Source organism: Neomonachus schauinslandi, chromosome 4 (genome assembly GCF_002201575.2).
Source record: "Neomonachus schauinslandi chromosome 4, ASM220157v2, whole genome shotgun sequence".
Taxonomy (NCBI): Eukaryota; Metazoa; Chordata; class Mammalia; order Carnivora; family Phocidae; genus Neomonachus; species Neomonachus schauinslandi.
Window position 1 is genome coordinate 110,109,248 of NC_058406.1, and position 21,483 is coordinate 110,130,730.

Below are 21,483 nucleotides of genomic sequence, written 5' to 3' on the forward strand. Positions count from 1 at the left end.
CTGACATTTACCACTTCTAATTATTTTGCATTTTACTATGATCTAAGGTCTTGAGATTATTGTGTCTCCATGGTGGAAATACTATGCAATGGTGTACTACTACACATCTCTTCCTAACTCCAAATTCAGTGATGTCATGTCAATCATTGGCAAATACTGCAAATTGGGGCTTTGCCCTCACCCCCAGAGCCAGTTTTTAAACATTTACCAGTGGGGTATCTGGATTGGCTCACAGTTAAGTGTCCAACTCTTGATTTCAGCTCAGGTCATGATCTCAGGGTCATGAGATCAAGCCCCCGCATGTTGGATTATGTGCTCAGCAGGGAGTCTATGTGAGACCCTCTCACTTCCTCTTCCTCTGCCCCTTCCACCCCTGTGCATAGGTGTGCTCTCTCTCTCTAAAATAAATAAATAAATCTTTTAAAAATAAATAAATAACTAAACAAACAAACATTTACCAGCACACAACTATCCTTTCTGCTTCTATCCCCTTTCCTTATCCATCATAAAACTTACCATTTTGTTGAATTATGGCTATCACCTAATAGACTATAGACTCAGTAAAGTAAGACATAGTGTCTCACTATTTCCATCACCTTCCTGATAATGATATTGCTAAAAAATCTGTCATAGCTCTTGTGTCTGTTAAGCCACTGAAATTATGGCAAAGCAAAGCTCCTGGAAAGTTAAAGGAGCATAGGTTGTTAACTATACCATCTTCAACGGCTAGCTCAGTGCGCATTCAATAAATGTGTTGAGTGAATTAATTATGAATGAATAATTAAATTATTTGTTAGAAAGGTTGATAATCCTGCCTAGGTACCACTGATTCCCTCTGAGGATGCTGGGTCATCTTCTGAGGAAGCTGGATGGGTAATCAAAAAGACAATGACAGCCTTGGGACAGCACCTATTGTGACTAGAAAAGAATAGAACTAAGGCAAGAAATTAAAATAAACTTCAGGAGAAAAAAACCTCAAGTTTTTGTAAAAAATTAGGAAGTGATAGACAATGGCAACTGTTTCACTTTTAAGCATTCCATACCTTAAAGAAGCAATATGAAGTCATTTTCTAGTGCAAATAACTATGGAGAACTGATGCATTTACATTAAGTTCATTCGGGGGGGGGGAAAGTTGTACCTGGAGGACTGGAGTATCTGAGCATGGCATTCTGTGTCTTGACCTCCCCAGCTGAGTTTCTGGCCATACACTGATATTCACCTTGGTCTGACTCACGAGTGTTTCGTATCATGAGTGTCCCATCATCAAACAAGTTAAGTCGAGTATCATCTTCCAAATCCAATGGGTGGCTGGAAATACACATTTTACATACATATTATTTAAGCCTAATCATATTGAAAACACCAAGACTGAAAATATAGTACCTTATAAATATGTTTTATTTACATCAACTTGTTGATTTCTAAATTGTCTTAATAATTCAGATCATTTTAATTTAAATCCTAGTAGCCCCTTCCTATTTCTGAGATTGTATCCTAAACACAGGTTTCAAGTCAAGACATGATAGAAAAGAAGGAGGTTTAAATGTCCAGCTTTCCAAGGCAGCATGAATTTGAACACTGAAGCCATCTCTCCAATATGAAACATACTTCAGCACATTGTTATACCTCTGTATTCCTATTTTTTAAAAAAGTGGAATCACCAGGTGGTGATATGTAAGCTTTCCACCTCTTTTCTGTGAGTCATTCAGTATGCACTTATATTTTGTTGAAGAGTAGGGAAATATTCATATTCAAGGCAACATAGCTCACAGCTGAGGACAATTATACAACATGGCATTAAATAAGCACACCCATTTACCCAGTTGTTGGAGGTTAGGCCCTCTTAACTGACCTGGACCATTTTGGAGATACTAGAATAATGCTGTTTATCAGTTGAAATGGAATATCCATTGAGCACAGTAGTGAAGATTATCATCCAGAAAGTTCAGACATCAGTAATGTGTTTTTTTGGGGTTATCTTTAGCAATAAATGCAAAGCTACTGACACATAAATATATGTCAGAGGTTTCAACAGAATTTTTTTTGTCTTACCAGAGTATTTTTCCCCTTTAAAAATACTGAATAATCATGTGTGAGGAGGAATATAGATGTTCACATGAGTATGCTTAGTACTATAAAAATATTAAACATAAAAAATTTCCCACAGCACACATTCATCACTCAGTAGGTATTTATTAAACACTTACTATATGTCACCCATCAATAACACCCTTAATAGAGGAAAAAGCCCATTGAGAGGATTTCATTTATTTCTTTTATAATTTGTTTGTTTTACAAAGCAAATGGCTTCCAAATAAACATTTGTCCTACTAATTTAAAAATGTGCCAACACTGAAGAGTAATAACTCATCTTTTCATATATGTAAAAACTAAAGCATGTTAAATTAAAGAGATGGAGAAACCATCCTTATTCAGCAGTTTTCATCACAAGGGATAAAGAGGCACATAATGGCCAAATTTCACATCCATTCTTTTAGAGTGGAGCAGAAGAGAAGACAGGACAGATAGACGCAATCTGTTCTTCGCCCACTGAAAAGCCTAATTTTAAGAACTACCAGTTAGTCAATGAGAACTTCAAGTTGCTATTTTTGAAGAGATTAGCTTTAGGAAAAACTATATTGTTTTTGAAAGGCCAGCAATGCAAAGCATAAGAAACTACATCCTAGATATTCCTGTAAATATAGACTGCCACAACTACTCAGTGCCAGGAACATGCAATGAACATCAGAAAACATGTTTGTTTGTTTGTTTGTTTTAAGTGCACAAATTCAAAAGTCTTATTTAGTATTAAATGAATTACTTTAAACAATTCTAAAATCATCTAACCTTGAACCCAAATAAGCCTACTTGCAAAGGAACATGCCAGCAATAATGGAATTTCACCTTTTCCAAAGATGAATTAGTTTCCTTAAAATTTGTTCCAGGAGCTTCTGAGCTGGTAAACACATAGAGATTTAGGTAGTGTCACACTCAGAAAGCATAGAAGCTCGCCACATACCTTGCCCTATGCATCTTTTCCATCTGGCTGTTCCTGAGTTATATCCTTTTTATAATAAACTATAATTTAACTCTTCCCAACTCCTTGGAATGATATGACAGACACAGTCCCTTCCTTCATGGAGGCAGTCTTGTAAAAGGATAGACTAGTACAACATGGCATTTGTCTCAGCCTCCATGTGATGGAGAATTCAGACAAAAGAAAAAGGAGGGAGAAGAAGAGGAGGAGGAGAAAAATAGTTGCATACACACATTACACACAGAGAAATAAAGCAAATGTGGCGAAAAAAATTTTTGTTCTAAAACTGACTCCTAAAACATCAAAAGTTACCAAATGTGTACATGATATCTATCTTCTGACTAGACAGTGCAAGGGAATTCACCAATTTTCACTCTTTAGAATGATTTAAAACCAACAGCAGCACATCACACCCATAAATTTAAAATGCACCATTCCTTTCCCTGGTTACTTCCCCCTTTGTTCCTATTTTCTTCACTACACTGATAAAAGTTGTTTGCTCATGAATCATGATGTTCCTTCAAAAATTCAAAACAAGTCTTCATGATTCAATATACATATCACATTGTCAATTTGATGCAAACCAAGTAGCAATCATATGTAAAAACACAAAGGTTTGCTTAAGTAGAATTTACCTAGCATTTTTCTCTTGAAAATGTGCCAATAAACACATTTGATTTATTAAAGGCAATTCATTGCAGCAAGCATTTATTAAGTGCTTTCTAAGAATTAGGCCCTGTGGCTAGGTACCAGAAATATAAAGATGAATAAGTTATCATCTATGCCCATAAATTTAAAATATCTTCCACATAAGAAGGCATATAGTGAAAAACTATAAGCAGAATGTAATTATAAGGCTTGTTTGTAATCTATTGTAACTATTGTACTAATATTTGCCACAGTTTCATTTTTTTTTTAAATGGCCAAAATTCCCACAATCTAGAACCTCAACATTAAGAAAAACATGGTTGGTTTAGAAACCTCTTTAGTATTGTGACTATCTTGCTCAACATCTAGTGGCACTCGAAGATTATAAATTAAAAGCCAAAGTCATAGCCTTCCAGTTGTTTGCAATCTTTTCCTCTTATACTCATAGGTAAAACCTCTATTCCAACAAATATGATCTACCCTCTTTCCCAAATCCAATCATAATTGATTTCCATCCTGTGCCTTTACTCATTCGTTCTCCAATTAGAATGCTTTCCCTCCTCTTTGAATTCAATCATTTATTAAAAAAATTATTTTGATTATTATTTCTAGGTACTGTAATCACTTTACTCTCCTCCTGAGAAACCTAAAGAATCTCCAAACATCAATAAATGGTTGATTTCTAATTTTATTAAATTATGTTAAAAGAAAAGGGGTCTTGGGCGCCTGGGTGGCTCAGTTGGTTAAGCGACTGCCTTCGGCTCAGGTCATGATCCTGGAGTCCCTGGATCAAGTCCCGCATCGGGCTCCCTGCTCGGCAGGGAGTCTGCTTCTCCCTCTGACCCTCCTCCCTCTCATGTGCTTGCTCTCTCTCATTCTCTCTCTCTCAAATAAATAAATAAATAAATCTTTAAAAAAAAAAAAAGAAAAGGGGTCTTTATGAAGTTGGTTCTTTACTATGAGTTGAGATTTTTGTTTCTTTATATGTGATCAATTTTGATAAACATTCTATAGTTACTTGAAAACATAGCATAGTGTAGCTTTTTATGTAGTGGATATATGTGTTACATATAAAACCAGCCTTCCTATGTTGTTCCTATTAATTTTTGTTCTTATTCTTTCTAAGAGAAGAGTACTGCAATTTCTCCCTATAATTGACTTTCTGCCGATTAATCCTGGTAATCCTCTTAATTTTGTTTTATTTTCAGACAGCTACTTTGTTAGGTATACAAAGGTTTGTGAATCTTATCTCCCAGTGAATTGTTGCTTTTATCACTTATGATCTAATGATATGCAATTATACCTTTTTCAAATTTATTTTGGTTGATATTAATCTGGATATATATAGCACCTTTATTTTGTTTAGACAACTTTGCTGTTATGTGTTTACCCATCTAGCTTCCACCTCCCCATATCATAATGTTTTAAATAAACATAAATAGCACATAGCTGAATTTTTTTATTCAATCTTATGTCTTTAAAAAGGCTACTTAATTCCGTGCATTCATTGTTTTTATTAATGTATTTAAGCTTATTTCTGATGAGATATTCTGTTAATTTTCTCTGTCTTTTGCCGTTCCTTTACTTTAATTCTATCTCTCCTCTCCTTTTGTTGATTGGTCCATTTTTCTTTAATCACTCTTTTGCTTCTCTTAGTATGAAAATTGTATGCTCTTCCTTATCTTAGTATTTTATCATAATTTTTAACAGGCCTCTTGACTTCTCAAAATCCAGTCAATATCATTGTACAATTCAAAAATGACGCATGAAAAATTATTTATTTATGTCCTCTCTCCTTACAATATTTTTGTTAGTATCATCTAATATTTTACTTCTCTCTTACTTTAAACTTGGTCAATACTTTAACAATCTCAGTTTACTCATATTTATCAACATGTTTAAAAATACTTTGTTTTCACCTTTACTTCTTGCATATCATATCTTCCTTATTTATAACACTTTTCGCAAATATCCCCAAGTAAGCCTTAACTCCTTGAAAATGTCTTTATTTTACTTGTCAGATAATTTAGCTGAATATAAAACTGAAGGAAACTAGATTTTTTTCTCTTTAACAAACTAAATATATGTAATTACCTTCTGGTGTTTAAAGTTAACTGTCAGTGTAATTGTTATGCATTGTGGGTAATCTGAAAATTATCTTGGATTGAAAGATTTTATCTCTTTCAATTTTCTTTTTTTAAATTTTATTATGTTATGTTGATCACCATGCATTACATCATTAGTATTTGATGTAGTGTATCATGATTCATTCTTTGCGTATAACACCCAGTGCTACATTCAATACCTGCCCTCTTGAATATCTGTCACCAGGCTAACCCATCCCCCCACCCTCCTCCCCTCTAGAACCCTCAGTTTGTTTCTCAGAGTCCATCATCTCTCATGATTCATCTCCCCCTCCGATTCCCCCCCTTCATTTTTCCTTTCCTACTAGCTTCTTTTTTTTTAACATATAATGTATTATATGTTTCAGAGGTACAGGTCTGTGATTCAACAGTCTTACACAATTCACAGAGCTTACCATACCACATACCCTCCTGCATATCTATCACCCAGCCACCCCATCCGTCCCACCCCCCCAACTCCTAAAACACTCAGTTTGTTTCCTGAGATTAAAAATCCTTCATATCAGTGAGATCATATGATATTTGTCTTTCACTGACTGACTTATTTCGCTTAACATAATACCCTCTAGTTCCATCCACGTCATTGCAAATGGCAAGATTTCTTTTTTTTTTTGATGGCTGCATAATATTCCATTGTATATATAGACCACTTCTTCTTTATCCATTCATCTGTTGATGGACATCTTGGCTCTTTCCATAGCTTACCTATTGTGGACATTCCTGCTATAAACATCGGGATGCATGTGCCCATTCAGATCACTACATTTGTATCTTTGGGGTAAATACGCAGTGGTGCAATTGCTGGGTCATATGATAGGACTATTTTCAACTTTTTGAGGAACCTCCATACTGTTTTCCAGAGTGCCTACACCAGCTTGCATTCCCACCAACAGTGTAGGAGGGTTCCCCTTTCTCCACATCCCCGCCAACATCTGTCGTTTCCTGACTTGTTAATTTTAGCCATTCTAACTGGTGTGAGGTGGTCTCTCATTGAGGTTTTGATTTGGATTTCCCTGATGCTGAGTGATGTTGAGCACTTTTTCATCTGTCCGTTGGCCATTTGGATGTCTTTTTTGGAAAAATGTCTGTTCTTGTCTTCTGCCCATTTCTTGATTGAATTATTCGTTCTTTGGGTGTTGAGTTTGAGAAGTTCTTTATAGCCCTTTATCTGACATGTCATTTGCAAATATCTTCTCCCATTCTGTTGGCTGTCTTTTGGTTTTGTTGACTGTTTACTTTGCTGTGCAAAAGCCTCTTATCTTGATGAAGTCACAATAGCTCATTTTTGCCCTTGCTTCCTTTGCCTTTGGTGATGTTTCTAGGAAGAAGTTGCTGCAGCTGAGGTCGAAGAGGTCACTGCCTGTGTTCTCCTCAAGGATTTTGATGGACTCCTGTCTCACATTTAGGTCTTTCAACTACTTTGAGTCTATTTTTGTGTGTGGTGTAAGGAAAAAGCCAAGTTTCATTCTTCTGCATAAGGCTGTCCAATTTTCCCAACACCATTTGTTGAAGAGACTGTCTTTTTTCCATTGGACATTCTTTCCTGCTTTGTCAAAGATTAGTTGACCATAAAGTTGAGGTTCCATTTCTGGGCTCTCTATTCTGTTCCATTGATCTATGTGTCTGTTTTTGTGCCAGTACCATACTGTCTTGATGATGACAGCTTTGTAATAGAGCTTGAAGTCCGGAATTGTGATGCCACCAGCTTTAAACATTCCTCTGGCTATTCGGGGTCTTTTCTGGTTCCATACAAATTTTAGGATTATTTGTTCCATTTCTTTGAAAAAAGTTGGTGTTATTTGATAAGGATTGCATTAAATGTGTAGATTGCTCTAGGTAGCATTGACATCTTCACAATATTTGTTCTTCCAATCCATGAGCATGGAAGGTTTTTCCATTTTTTTGTCTCTTCCTCAATTTCTTTCATGAGTATTTTAGAGTTTCCTGAGTACAGATTCTTTACCTATTTGGTTAGATTTATTCCTAGGTATCATATGGTTTTGGGTGCAATTGTAAATGAGATTGACTCCTTAATTTCTCTTTCTTCTGTCTTGTTGTTGGTGTATAGAAATGCCAATGATTTCTGTGCATTTTCTGCCACTTTACTGAATTCCTGTATGAGTTCTAGCAGTTTTGGAGTGGAGTCTTTTGGGTTTTCCACATAAAGTATCATATCATCTGCAAAGAATGAGAGTTTGACTTCTTCTTTGCTGATTCGGATGCCTTTTATTTCTATTTGTTGTCTGATTGCTGTGGCTAGGACTTCTAATACTATGTTGAATAGCAGTGGTGATAGTGGACATCCCTGCCGTGTTCCTGACCTTAGGGGGAAAGCTCTCAGTTTTTCCACATTGAGAATGATATTTGCTGTGGGTTTTTCATAGATAGCTTTTATGATATTGAGTTACGCACCCTCTATCCCTACACTCTGAAGAGTTTTGATCAAGAAAGAATGCTGTACTTTGTCACATGCTTTTTCAGCATCTATTGAGAGGATCATATGGTTCTTGTTCTTTCTTTTATTAATGTATTGTATCACATTGATTGATTTGTGGATGTTGAACCAACTTTGCAGCCCAGGAATAAATCCCACTTGGTCATGGTGAATACTCCTTTTAATGCACTGTTGGATCCTATTGGCTAGTATTTTGGTGAGATTCTTTGCATCCATGTTCATCAGGGATATTGGTCTGTAATTCTCCTCTTTGGTGGGGTCTTTTTCTGGTTTGGGGATCAAGGTAATGCTGGCCTCATAAAACAAGTTTGGAAGTTTTCCTTCCATTTCAATTTTTGGAACAGTTTTAGAAGAATAAGTATTAATTATTCTTTAAATGTTTGGTAGAATTCCCCTGGGAAGTCATCTGGCCCTGGGCTCTTTGTTGGGAGATTTTTCATGACTGCTTCAATTTCCTTAGTGGTTATAGGTCTGTTCAGGTTTTCTATTTCTTCCTGGTTCAGTTTTGGGTGTTGATAAATCTCTAGGAATGCATCCATTTCTTCCAGATTATCTGATTTGCTGGCATATAGTTGCTCATATGTTCTTATAATTGTTTGTATTTCTTTGTAGTTGGTTGTGATCTCTCCTCTTTCATTCATGATTTTATTTATTTGGATCGTTTCTCTTTTCTTTTTGGTAAATCTGACCAGGGGTTTATCAATCTTGTTGATTCTTTCAAAGAACCAGCTCCTAGTTTCATTGATCTGTTCTACTGTTCTTTTGGTTTCTATTTCATTGATTTCTGTTCTGATCTTTATTATTTCTCTTCTCCTGCTGGGTTTAGGCTTTATTTGCTGTTCTTTCTCTAGCTCCTTAGGTATAGGGTTAGGTTGTGTATTTGAGATGTTTCTTCTTTCTTGAGAAAGGCTTGTATTGCTATATACTTTCCTCTTAGGACTGCCTTTGCTGCATCCCAAAGATTTTGAACAGTTATGTTTTCACTGTCATTTGTTTCCATGAATTTTTAAAATTCTTCTTTAACTTCCTGGTTGACCCATTCATTCTTTAGTAGGATGCTCTTTAGCCTCCACGTATTTGAGTTCTTTCTGACTTTTCTCTTGTGATTGAGTTCTAGATTCAAAGCATTGTGGTACAAAAATATGCAGGGAATGATTCCAATCTTTTGGTACCTATTGAGACCTGATTTGTGACCTAGGATGTGATCTATTCTGGATAATGTTCCATGGGCACTAGAGAAGAATGTATATTCTGTTGCTTTGGAATGGAATGTTCTGAATATATCTATGAAGTCCATTTGGTCCAGTGTGTCATTTAATGTCATTATTTCCTTGTTGATCTTTTGTTTAGATGATCTGTCCATTTCAGTGAGGGAGGTGTTAAAATCCCCTACTATTATTGTATTGTTGTCAATGTGTTTCTTTGATTTTGTTATTAATTGGCTTGTATAAGTGGCTGTTCCTATCTTAGGGGCATAGATATTTACAATTGTTAGATCTTCTTGTTGGATAGACCCTTAAGAAGGATACAGTGTCCTTCCTTATCTCTTATTATAGTCTTTGGTTTAAAATCTAATTTGTCTGATATTTGGATTGCCACCCCAACTTTCTTTTGGTGTCCATTAGCATGGTAAATGGTTTTCCAACTGCTCACTTTCAATCTGGAGGTGTCTTTGGGTCTAAAATAGTTTCTTGCTGACAGCATATCAATGGGTCTTGTTTTTTTATCCAATCTGATAGCCTGTGTCTTTTGATTGGGGCACTTAGCCCATTTACATTCAGGGTAACTATTGAAAGATATGCATTTAGTGCCATTGTATTGCCTGTAAGGTGACTGTTACTGTATATTGTCTCTGTTCCTTTCTGGTCTATGTTATTTTTAGGCTCTCTCTTTGCGTGGAGGACCCCTTTCAATATTTCTTGTAGGGCCCATTTCGTGTTTGCAAATTCTTTACTTTTTGTTTGTCCTGGAAGCTTTTTATCTTTCCTTCTATATTCAATGACAGCCTAGCTGGATATAGTATTCTTGGCTGCATTTTTTTTTTCATTTAGTGCTCTGAATATCTCATGTCAGTCCTTTCTGGCCTGCCAGGTCTCTGTGGCTAAGTCTGTTGCCAATCTAATGTTTCTACCATTGTAGGTTACAGACCTCTTGTCCCAAGCTGCTTTCAGGATTTTCTCTTTGTCTCTGAGACTCATAAGTTTTACTATTAGATGTCGGGGTGTTGACCTATTTTTATTGATTTTGAGGGGGCTTCTCTGTGCCTTCTGGATTTTGATGCCTGTCTCCTTCCCCAGATTAGGGAAGTTCTCCTCTATAATTTTCTCCAGTATACCTTCTGCCCCTCTCTCTCTCTCTTCTTCTTCTGGGATCCCAATTATTCTAATATCGTTTCTTCTTATGGTATCATTTATCTCTAGAATTCGGCCCTCGTGATCCAGTAGTTGTTCATCTCACTTTTTCTCAGCTTCTTTATTCTCCACCATTTGGTCTTCTCTATCACTAATTCTCTCTTCTGCCTCATTTATCCTAGCAGTTAGAGCCTCCATTTTTTATTACACCTCATTAATAGCCTTTTTGATTTTGACTTGGTTAGATTTTAGTTCTTTTATTTCTCCAGAAAGGGTTTCTCTAGTATCATCCCTGCTTTTTTCAAGCCCAGTTAGTATCTTTATAGTTGTCATTCTGAACTCTAGGTCCAACATCGTACTAATGTCCATATTGATTAGGTCCCTGGCAGTTGGTACTGCCTCTTGTTCTTTTTTTTGAGGTGACTTTTTCCATCTTGTCCTTTTGTCCAGAGGAGAATAGATGAATGAGAGAACAAAATACTAACAGGGTAACAATGACCCCAGAAACTAAACAATTCAAAAGAGATCTGAAACCGGGGAAAAATAAAGGGAAAGAAAGGACAAAAAAGAAAAAGATTAAAAAAGGAGAATATGATCAAATATGATCAGGCTGATGCATAGATCAGTGCCACACACTAGATTTTGGGTTTATTTTGGTCTGTTATAAGAAAGTGCCTCCCAAAATTTTAAAGAAAGAAAAACTTATAATGTACAAAAAAAAGGGTAAATACGATGAAGGGATGGAATATGACTATAAGGATGAAAATTATAAAAGATTTTATAAAAGGAATTGTTTGAAAAAAGAAGAGAAATTTAAAAAAAAGAAAGGGAAGGAATAGGATAAGGCTGGGACTAGAACAAAGCCATACACTAGAGATTCACGATATATTTTAATCTGTTAGAAGAAACTGTATCCCAAAATTTTAAAGAGAGAACAACTTATATATATATATATATATATATATATATATAGCAAAAATAAGGTTAACTACTATGAAGGGATAGAATATGACTCTAAAAATGAAAAATAAAAAAGATTTTTTTAAAAAGTGATTTCTAAGATGTTGGTTGAGAAAGGGAAAAAGAAAAATTCAAAAAAAAATAGAAAAAGAAAAAAAAGAAAATTAAAAAATTTAACTTTGAAAGACTAAAGAGTCAGGGGGGAAAAAGCCATGAACTCTATGTGCTGTATTCCCCTAGTGCTGGAGTTCTGCCATTCTCATTGATTAGTAAACTTGGTTTTGATTGGCTATTCTTGCTGATCTTCTGGGGGAGGGGTCTGTCGCAGTGGTTCTCAAATGTCTTTGCCTGAGGCAAAATTGCCCTGCCCTTGCCAGGGGCCAGGCTAAACACTGCTCGTGTTTGCTCTCGGTAGCTTTTGTTCCCTGCAAGCTTTCTGTACAGCTTTGGAGGATGAGAGTGAAAATGGCTGCCTCCCAATCTCCACCCCAGAGGAGCCAAGAACTTGGGGCCTTACTCCTCAGCAAGCCCCCAGAGAAAAAGCAGTCAATCACTCCTGTCTCCCCCGTTTCTGGCCACATTCCGTGCTCACCTGGCCTGTGACCAAGCATTTCTATCTCTGGCACTTGACCCTGTTTGGAGTCTCCAAACGCTGCAGATCCCTATGGTGCACTCCCACGTTGTTCCTCCGGAGGAGGAAGGGGAGTCTCCCTGGATCTGCCACTTGTTGTGTCCCTCCCCAAAGAGCAGTGGCCTGACTGTGCCATAGATCACGGTTTATGGCAACCCAGGTCTGAGACCCCACTCCTCATCTCTGGAGCTGGCTTCCCTGCTCCAACACCTGGGAGCTATGCTGCACTCAGTCACCCCTGGTCTTTCTGTGACCCTCATTGTCCTGAGACCACACTGTTCCAGCGAGGGTTCCACCCCCCACTTAGCCACTGGAGTGTCATCCCTCAGCAGAGCAGACTTCTAAATATTCCAATTTTGTGTTCCACTCTCTATCACTTGCCAGTAGCCAGCTGACAGAGGCTCCCTCCCCCCGCGGTCTATCTTCTCAAATATCGCCTCAGATTCACTTCTCTGCACATCCTACCTTCCAAAAAGCGGACACTTTTCTGTTCAGAGAGTTGCTGCTATTCTTTTCTTCAATTTCCTGTTGAGTTTGTAGGTGTTCAGAATGGTTTGTTAACTATCTAGCTGAATTCGTGGGACCAGATGACATTTCGGTCTCCTACTCCTCTGCCATCTTGCTCCTCCTCCATCTCTTTCAATTTTCTGATCATAATGCACCAGATACAGATTTCTTTTTTAAGTCCTTGTTGGGAATCAGTACCTTTCTTAATCTGAAATCTCGTGCTTTTTTTCATTTCTGGAAATTTTCTCATTGTTACTTCTCTAAACATTGACTCCAGCTCATTATTTTAACTTCTCTTTCTGGAATTCTTTATTGGATATGTCCTGGACCTTTGGATTATAGTTTCCATGTTTCTTAACCATCCTGATAGCTAATATACTCCAACAGACATACCCTCTAATTCTCTAATTCCACCTTTGCTTGTGTCTAATCAGTTCTTAACTCACTGTTCTATGGACCCTAATGTCAGGATAGAGGTTATCTCCAGGGGAGGAAAACAGGAGAATGTTAAGGAAGGAACACCTAGGTTGCTTCTAATGAATTGGCAGTATTTTTTTTCTTAGCTTAGTTTATGTTAAAGAGATGTTTATTTCAAATTACCTGTTGTAATATAGGGTATATTTCATGCACTTTCAGTATATATATTATCTTTTTATTAAAAAATACTTTATGACCAATAATCAGCAAGACCTGTTAATGTTAAACATTTCTTGGTATAAATTCTTCCCTTTCATTTCTATTCTTTTTCTATATGAAATGGCTAATATTATAACAGAAACTTCTGCCTATGCTTCACCTTTCCTTCATTTTATTCCTTCTTTTTCAATTTCTTTGTTTCTTTTGAAATGCATCTTAGTTTCCTTAGTCACCATATTTAAAACCCGTATGTCATACATTCCATCAAGCAATATGATTTTTTATTTGTCCCTTTCTGAATACTAGTCAGTACCTTTATAACCTTGAACACATAATGACTTAATTTAAACTGTAAGAAGGCAGAACAAGCAGTTGGAAGACATTATAAGCAGCAATTTCTATTTCTCAAGTACCATTGAACTATCTCCAGATGGAAATAAATTGATGTCTTCTCTCAGTTGAAGTCTTTCTCCTGGGCCAGATTCCAGATTTAATAGTGTTCATAATTGCCTTCTTTCCAAGCTATTTTTAACCTATACTTATTAGTTTTTTGCTAGAATTAAAAACACATTTTACAAACATGCCTGGGTTTCTTACTACAATTACAAATACAAATTATATACAAAAAAGATACAAACTATATCAGAATCTTTTACAAAGAAAAGCATTAAAATTTAGAGTTGATTATACACATGACAGAAAATAAACAATGAAATTTTGTGGAGGCATGGAAGAGACACATGCGAACCATGCTGGTTACCAATAACATAATTAATGATAATATAATTGTCCAAGTACTATCACTGAATTGTATCAAGTATATAATTCATTTCCCACTCCTCTTTTAAACTTTTATTTTAACTTTTTATAAGTTTGTTATTATTATTCAACTTTACATTCACAGCCTTTTAGACTAGTAGATACCATGTTTTATCAAATAGTGCAATAAAAATAAAATAAATGACTAGTATTTTAAGTAATCTTGCATATCTTTTATTGCCAATTCACTTACATAATGTTATACTGATTTACTATGTGAAATTTACAACATCAAATCTAAAATACCAGGTTGAAACTAAAATAATTAAGGTGAGGTTATATCTAATTATGTTCAGATTTTAAAACATACTAGTTTGTTATTATCCCAATATTTCCTTCTAGAAATAATACAAAATTCCTTTACTCAATTTCACAGTCTTTGATGTCTGGAAATATACAATTTTAAGAAGTCTTCCAGATACTTTGGGCAAGTCAAAAGATGAAAGTTAAAAGACATTTTTATGAAATGTCCAGAAATACTGACAATTTTGGAAAATTCATCTCTAGATAAACTTGAAGCAAGATAAATGAATTAATGAAATTTGAAAGAGAATACAACACATGCCCATGCTCAGTATTTACTTGTTATGTATCCAAATAATCTTTGGTTTGGGGTTTCCTTCAGCCCGGCAAGTAAAGTAGACAGTATTCCCTGATGTTACTTCCACATCTTGGGGCTCAAAAGTAATTCGAGGACTCTCTGTAACAGAAGAATTATTGGTATACTTTTAAAGATACAAAATTACAGTACTCTAAGATATTATTGACAAAGGACTACAGATAATTTTAATCCCTCTACATTAAAGTTTTACAAATTGTATTGCTTTTACCCAGTAACATACCAGTTTCAATGTTAGACATATATTTAACAAAACTTTAGAAGTTTGATACACTGCATAAAGGAATCTCCAATGAAGTAAATTAAATAAATTTCCCTGTGCCTTTTACAGCCATATTTCTGGAAGGAGTTTTCAATATTTCAATATTTCAAGCCAAGTACTTCAGTTGAGCTTGCAATTTTGTAGGCATTCTTCTAGACAATTAGCCATCTAACTACCCACTTTATAAAATTTATAAGAATTTGTATGTCTAGACCTCAAACCTGGTTGAGCAAAATTACTTATTAATATAAATGAATGTTTCTGTTCTCAAATAATAATTAGTGGTAAAACATGGAAACATTTAAATTATTTTAATAAAGAAGTGGAGTGATTGATATTTAATGAACCAGATAATATTATTGAATTTAAATTATAGAGAACAATGTAAAAAAGGGAATTTTGCCTTTCTACAGCAAACTTAACGTAATTTTTTAAACCTTTCTAAATGATAAAACTCTTTCTTTAATAAGTGCATCATTTGAGGCTTTCAATCATTAATAAATAACCAGATCTAACATGTCTGGAGAATGTTGCATAAATCTCTATTAATCTTAACCACTTCATCAAAAGTCCATATGACCAACATCTTGGCCTTACCCTTTTTAGAAAAATTGTTTGATTCATTTACATTTTTACTTTAAAAAATAATTCAACATTACAGTGTGTCAGGCACAGTGCTAAGACAGTGACAAAACAGTGATCAAAACAAAGTCTCTGTACTCATGGGCTTATAGTTTCATTGAAGCAACTGAAAGTAAACAAACACAAAAATGTATAATAAAATGTTGTAATAAGTGCTAAGAAAAGTAAATGGTTATTTGATAGATTATAAAAAGGGACCTGACTCAGCGTGTGTGTGGTAGGGAAAAGGTGGGTAGAGAGCAAAATTAAAAAAAGCCTTTCCAAGTAATTAATATTTAAGAAGAGGGCTCTTAAAAGAAGAGAGACAAGAAGAATACTGTAGGCAGAGTAAATAGCATATAGCCAGTCCTTGAGTTGGAAAAAATCTTAAGAACTTCTAGGAACTGAAAGAACATCATGATGGCTAAACATCACTGGGCAGAAGCAGGGGCAGAATGAATCAAGGTTACAGAGTAGCCAAGGGCTACAACATATAGAAAGTGTGACCTTGTTAAGGATTTGGTGTTTCATTTGAAGGCATGGGAAGCTATAAAAGAGAGCAAAAGAATTATATAATCAGATCTGTGTTTTAAAAGATCTCCCTAAATATAATAGATTGGAGAGGGAAGAAAATGAAAGCTGGGGCAGCAGTTAAGATGTTCTGTATTCCCAGCAAACTTGACTATGACATAAACTCCAAGTTGATAGTAAAGATGGAAGGTATGGACAAATTTGAGATTTATTTGGAAATAAAGACCAAGTCACTTTGCTTCTCCATCTGGATGGAATTAAATTATATTAATATAATTTTCAAATGACCTGCTTAGAGAAATTCAAATATTGGCCTCCAATGAATGGGGCATTAGAAAACAAATTTCCGCTGTAAGCTATCACCTGAGTAAATTTTCAAGGAGCCCAATTATCACACACATGCACACGTATGTAAGTATATTCATTTATTCATATTTAAAGCTATATATAAAAATAGATTAGATAGATACACAAGTAGATATTCCTTTATATTAAAAGCTTGAAGTGAGCATCAAATAATTTTTTTAAAAATATTTTATTTATTTATTTATTTGACAGAGAGAGAGAGACAGAGCAAAAGCAGGGGGAGCAGCAGAGAGAGAGGGAAAAGCAGGCTCTCCACTAAGCAGGGAACTCGACATGGGGCTCAATTCCAGGACCCTGGGATCATGACCTGAGCGGAAGGCACTGACTGAGCCACCTAGGCGCCCCGAAAACCAAAAAGTTCCTAAGAAGCTATACTTGGATCTTCAAATAAAGCCTGAGAGAATTATTGAAGTTGTTAGAATATGAACTATGCTTACCAAATCCAAAGTTTGCATTACTATTATGAATATTAATAATTATTTGATCTAAAGTTGAAAACCTCAATTATTGATTATTAACACTTAAGTAATACTGGTTTAAGTGGAAACTTTAATGCTGGTCACAGTGTCCTATGACCTTGTTGAAAATAGTTTTCTTTAATATTTCTCCTTTGAAATTTGAAAGTTGGATTAAATGATCCTCAAGGACTGTCCCAGCTCTGTTTATAATGATAAAAACTTCCTTAAATCAAAATGCAGAAGCTGAAAAGGAAATTGACCATACTTTTCACTAAATAACTTGATAACATTTTCTGATATTATGTTCTTCCAAATGCAACATCATATAACAAACTTTTATAGAAAGGGGGCAAACAAAAGACATTTCCATTTTACACGCACAGAGAAAATTGCATACCACAGTTGAATTCCTCTACTGGTAACGAAGCGATGGAGCGTCCCTGGAGCCTTCTGGGATATTCACATGTAGCAGCAGCCTGAGTTTGGCCATTTCGGGCATAGCCTTGCATAAGTTCCCCCAGCCACATTAAATCACAGTCACAAACTAGAGCATTGGAATCCAGACGCCTAGGCATGCAGGCAAGAATTACAACTGTTGAAAGCGACTATTAATTTCTTTTGAATCTTCTGAATTAAAATATTTAAATTCCTGTAATTTACCTTTTCAGCCATATTTTTTACTCTAGGATTTCTAGCTACCAATTAACAGATTAAAACACATGCTTACCTGTTTGCATTTCTTGAACAGAAATAGATATATTTTCATATTAAATATTTTTGGAAAGCACTTTGAGACTCAAAAAGTGGTTTTTACTTAACATACATTTTACTTAACATGCAGTATACTATTTGATTTAAATAAATAACTGTAAGATAAAATGAAAACTTTCTTGTTTTAGAGAAAACTAAGAATTAAAACTATACATACTGAAATGTTATAATTCTTTTACATGTTAAGAACAGAGAATTTATATTTGGTGGTGTTGCTTTTCTAAACTTTTTCATAGATGTTACATAAAAGAGTAGATGCTTTCTTACCCAAAGGAGGCCTATAAATGTGCTGTGTATAGTTTGTGTGGCTGCCCTAGATGACTTGCTCTTTTCTCTTGTAAACCACCTTGATATCCAATATGGATAGGCATGCGTTTCTTTGTGTTTTCAATTTTCCCTAAAGGTTAGGGACAGGGACTTCTAAAATTTTCTTTTTTGTGTGTACTAAGAGGCCTGGCTATCACTGAAAATCACACCATTTTACAAAGGTCCACATCTGGAAGTGTCTCTTAGAGACTGTGATGGGCAGGTCTGTCATATTTTTTTGTGATATTTCCTAATCTAGGCCCACAAGTTCTTCACTTTTGCTAAGTGTTACTATATTTTCCTAATCCTTTCCAACACTTTTTTTTTCCTCATGAAATAAAATTGATAGATAACCAAAGAGATTTATGGTGTATACCTCCATTCTTGCCAAAAGATGTATAGCAAAAGGGCACAGATATGATAAATTATCTCTTTCATCTATCCCAAGGGTTAAAGGGCAGCATTAGCTAAATGAAATCCAAAAGTCTGTCTATAGCAGTAATCAGGTCACATTCTGCACAAGGGAGTTCCAGAGATGAAATGATAATATGGATATATTTATGATAGCAACAAGGGTTACATTGTTCAAATTTTATTGTAATAAGTAATGCTGAATGTGATTTTTAAGCAGAATTTTAAAATGGCGTAATTTTTTAATAATTGTATGAAATGTTCTTAAAAATCATTTGGGAAACAAACAAAGGAATTTAAAGAATCAATAAGCATATAAAATAAAAAATCCTAGCTGTTTTAACTTAGGAGTCTATATTAACATCAAGTTAACAGAACAGTTTTTTCTAAAAGTAAAAAAAAAAATCATGTTATTCTCTAGATTTGGATTATAATAATTCCAGAAAACTGTAAATTTTTAAATAAATTTAAGAAAGATTTATTGTCTGATAATTTTGTGAAGGATATTGTAGATGCTTAGTTCATAAGATTAAGTTATATTGTACTTAAATTGTATTACTCTAAAAAGAGTAGCTATATTTAGCAGCATTAAATTGTTAAATTAAGGGGAAAAAATCTCATACTCATTAAAAAGTTACTGAATGGTATGGATTTTATTTGCTTAATGCTTCCATCAAGACTTCACATGAAACTGGGGAAAAAAAAGCCATAACTGAACTGGAGAACACTTTCAGCCGTGTCTGGAGTGATATAAAAGACTTAACAGTTGACTAACACTTGTTCAGCAAAGTATTAGGTTCAGTGTCCTTGGCTATTCCATATCACTGTCTGATTTACTCTATCAGCTGCTTTGCTAAAAAGCAGATATATTTCAACATTAAATTTCATTCTGATTCATGTTTTTGAGTTTAATTCATGTTTTGAGTTTAATGTCCGGTAATTTTATCAAAAACAGTTTTTTGTTGTTAAATATTAAGGTGTAAATTCTTGCTTTAGTATCACCATGAGATTTCCAAGCTGAACAAAAGCCAGGACATCAACATAACTCCTCGGGAACATCATAGCCATAGGACCCTAATAGTCTGGAATTTTCCATTTCCCTGACATCATCATTGCTTATATATCAACCCTCCATTAATCAGTAATCAATATTTTCCCATATGTATCCTCATGCTTGTGTGTTTTAGCAACACTTGAGCATAACATTTAATTTCTTTTTTTATGACCATTGACTTAATTAAAAAATTCATCTATAGAAGGGATACAAAACGTGAATAAAACAGCTATGGAATTTTTTTTTTCACTTGCCACTTAAAAACCTCCTTTATATTTGAAAAAAAATATATAGTACTAGAACTGTATTTTTGTACAAAAGTCCATTTGGGGAGCCCATAAATAGAGTGTTTCCAAGTTCTTACTGGGAAAGCATTCTTTGAAACATTGCCTATAATTTAAAGCCATAAATTTTGAAAAATAAAAAGCTATCAAGTAAATCAATAATAAAGGAGGGTTGTCTTAATCTGTATTAGGCCATACTTATTAGTAGTACCCTATGCTTAAAATCATTGCCATTTTACTGTTCTCTATTTTGAAAGTTCTCTTAAATCAAATGTCACACCAAGTGTGCTAAATAAAAGACAACAGCCTTTTGATAGTATTCAGTCAAGAATCACAACACCCAAATAATTACTCACTTGGACCTGTTCACTGCTCAATGGGCAATTTGAAAGGGAAAGAAAAGCATGGAGTAAATTCAAATTCAAATCTTTCTATTTGAAAATAGAGTAATATATCACTTGTACTTGCATAATCCCTTTCACTTACAGACCCAAGAGCACTGTTAAAAAGCATTTCATTAATTTTTTCAGTACTCTTAGAAGGAATGTGGTTGTCATGAGTTAGAAATGATATGGTACAGAAGGGGAAACCGCTATCAGATGTCACACACAGCTCCTGGGGTGATAGGGCAAATGTGATTCAAACAGGTTTCTCGGACTCCCAGGTGCTAGCCGTGAAGCGACATTCCCCCAGCTGTTGAGAGACTTCAATGTAGAAGATAAAATTTATTGGATGGTATGTGTAGTTTATTTACTAGCCCTCAGTCACTTTCCTTTATTCTGATTTTCATGTGAACATTACAGCTTGGATAAGCATGGGTTTGAGGATTTGGAATAACTAGGTACCAGTGCTCGCCATCTCAGACTGACCAAGATCTCATGAACCCTGGAAGAGTTTGCTCAAATCATCTGTATGTCAGTTTACCATGACCATAAGTGATCAGGGTACCATCTATGAAAACAGACATTTCATCAACATAACATACTAACAACATTCTTATATTTGGCTTAAAACATTTGAAATATATATAACACATGCATATAAGATACATACTGGCACATCACTGTACGTAGGTCTCCCTCTGCTTCTTTATTAGTGTTTATTTCTCTGTGTGTGTTCCAGCACTAGAGTGAATGCTGTTTCATTAAATTTAAGAAGTTAGAACAAAAAAGCTGCTACTAAAATTTAACAAGAAAGAATAATAGAAAGGGATTAGAAAAACAAACAAAAGATTGAGCATTTCAAGACTTTCTGAGAGTCTTAGAAGTCAAGAATGATACCCAGATGGAAATGTATGTAGAAAAGAAACATTTAATGGGAATTATAATTGCAAATATACAAAGACAGTGACTCTAACCACAAGTGATAAATCCAACAAAAGAGAAAGACGGCAAGTAAAAAAATATTCTTCCCGCTACCAAAAATAAAGCATCCTATGACCTCGTAACAAAATGCCTTGGCATTTTTCATTTTCCAGATATGACTTAAAAACAAGAATGTTAAAACAATAATGAGGTAACACTACACATGTGTTGGAATGGCCAAACCCAGGACACTGATGACACTAAATGCTGGTGAGGGTGTGGAGCAACTGAGCTGTCATTCACGGCT

The 21,483-nt window shown here is 34.9% G+C and overlaps 1 protein-coding gene across 1 annotated transcript in view; it reads right to left on the minus strand.

The window, feature by feature from the left end:
* Positions 1-21,483, minus strand: part of PXDNL (peroxidasin like) — a 483,807-nt gene that overhangs the window by 157,221 nt on the left and 305,103 nt on the right. The window contains exons 7-9 of the mRNA XM_021688214.1: positions 17,444-17,613; positions 14,772-14,889; positions 1,140-1,309 (exon numbers count right to left, since the gene is read on the minus strand). Coding sequence (XP_021543889.1) covers positions 1,140-1,309; positions 14,772-14,889; positions 17,444-17,613 — 458 coding nt within the window. The remainder of the gene's footprint in view (positions 1-1,139; positions 1,310-14,771; positions 14,890-17,443; positions 17,614-21,483) is intronic.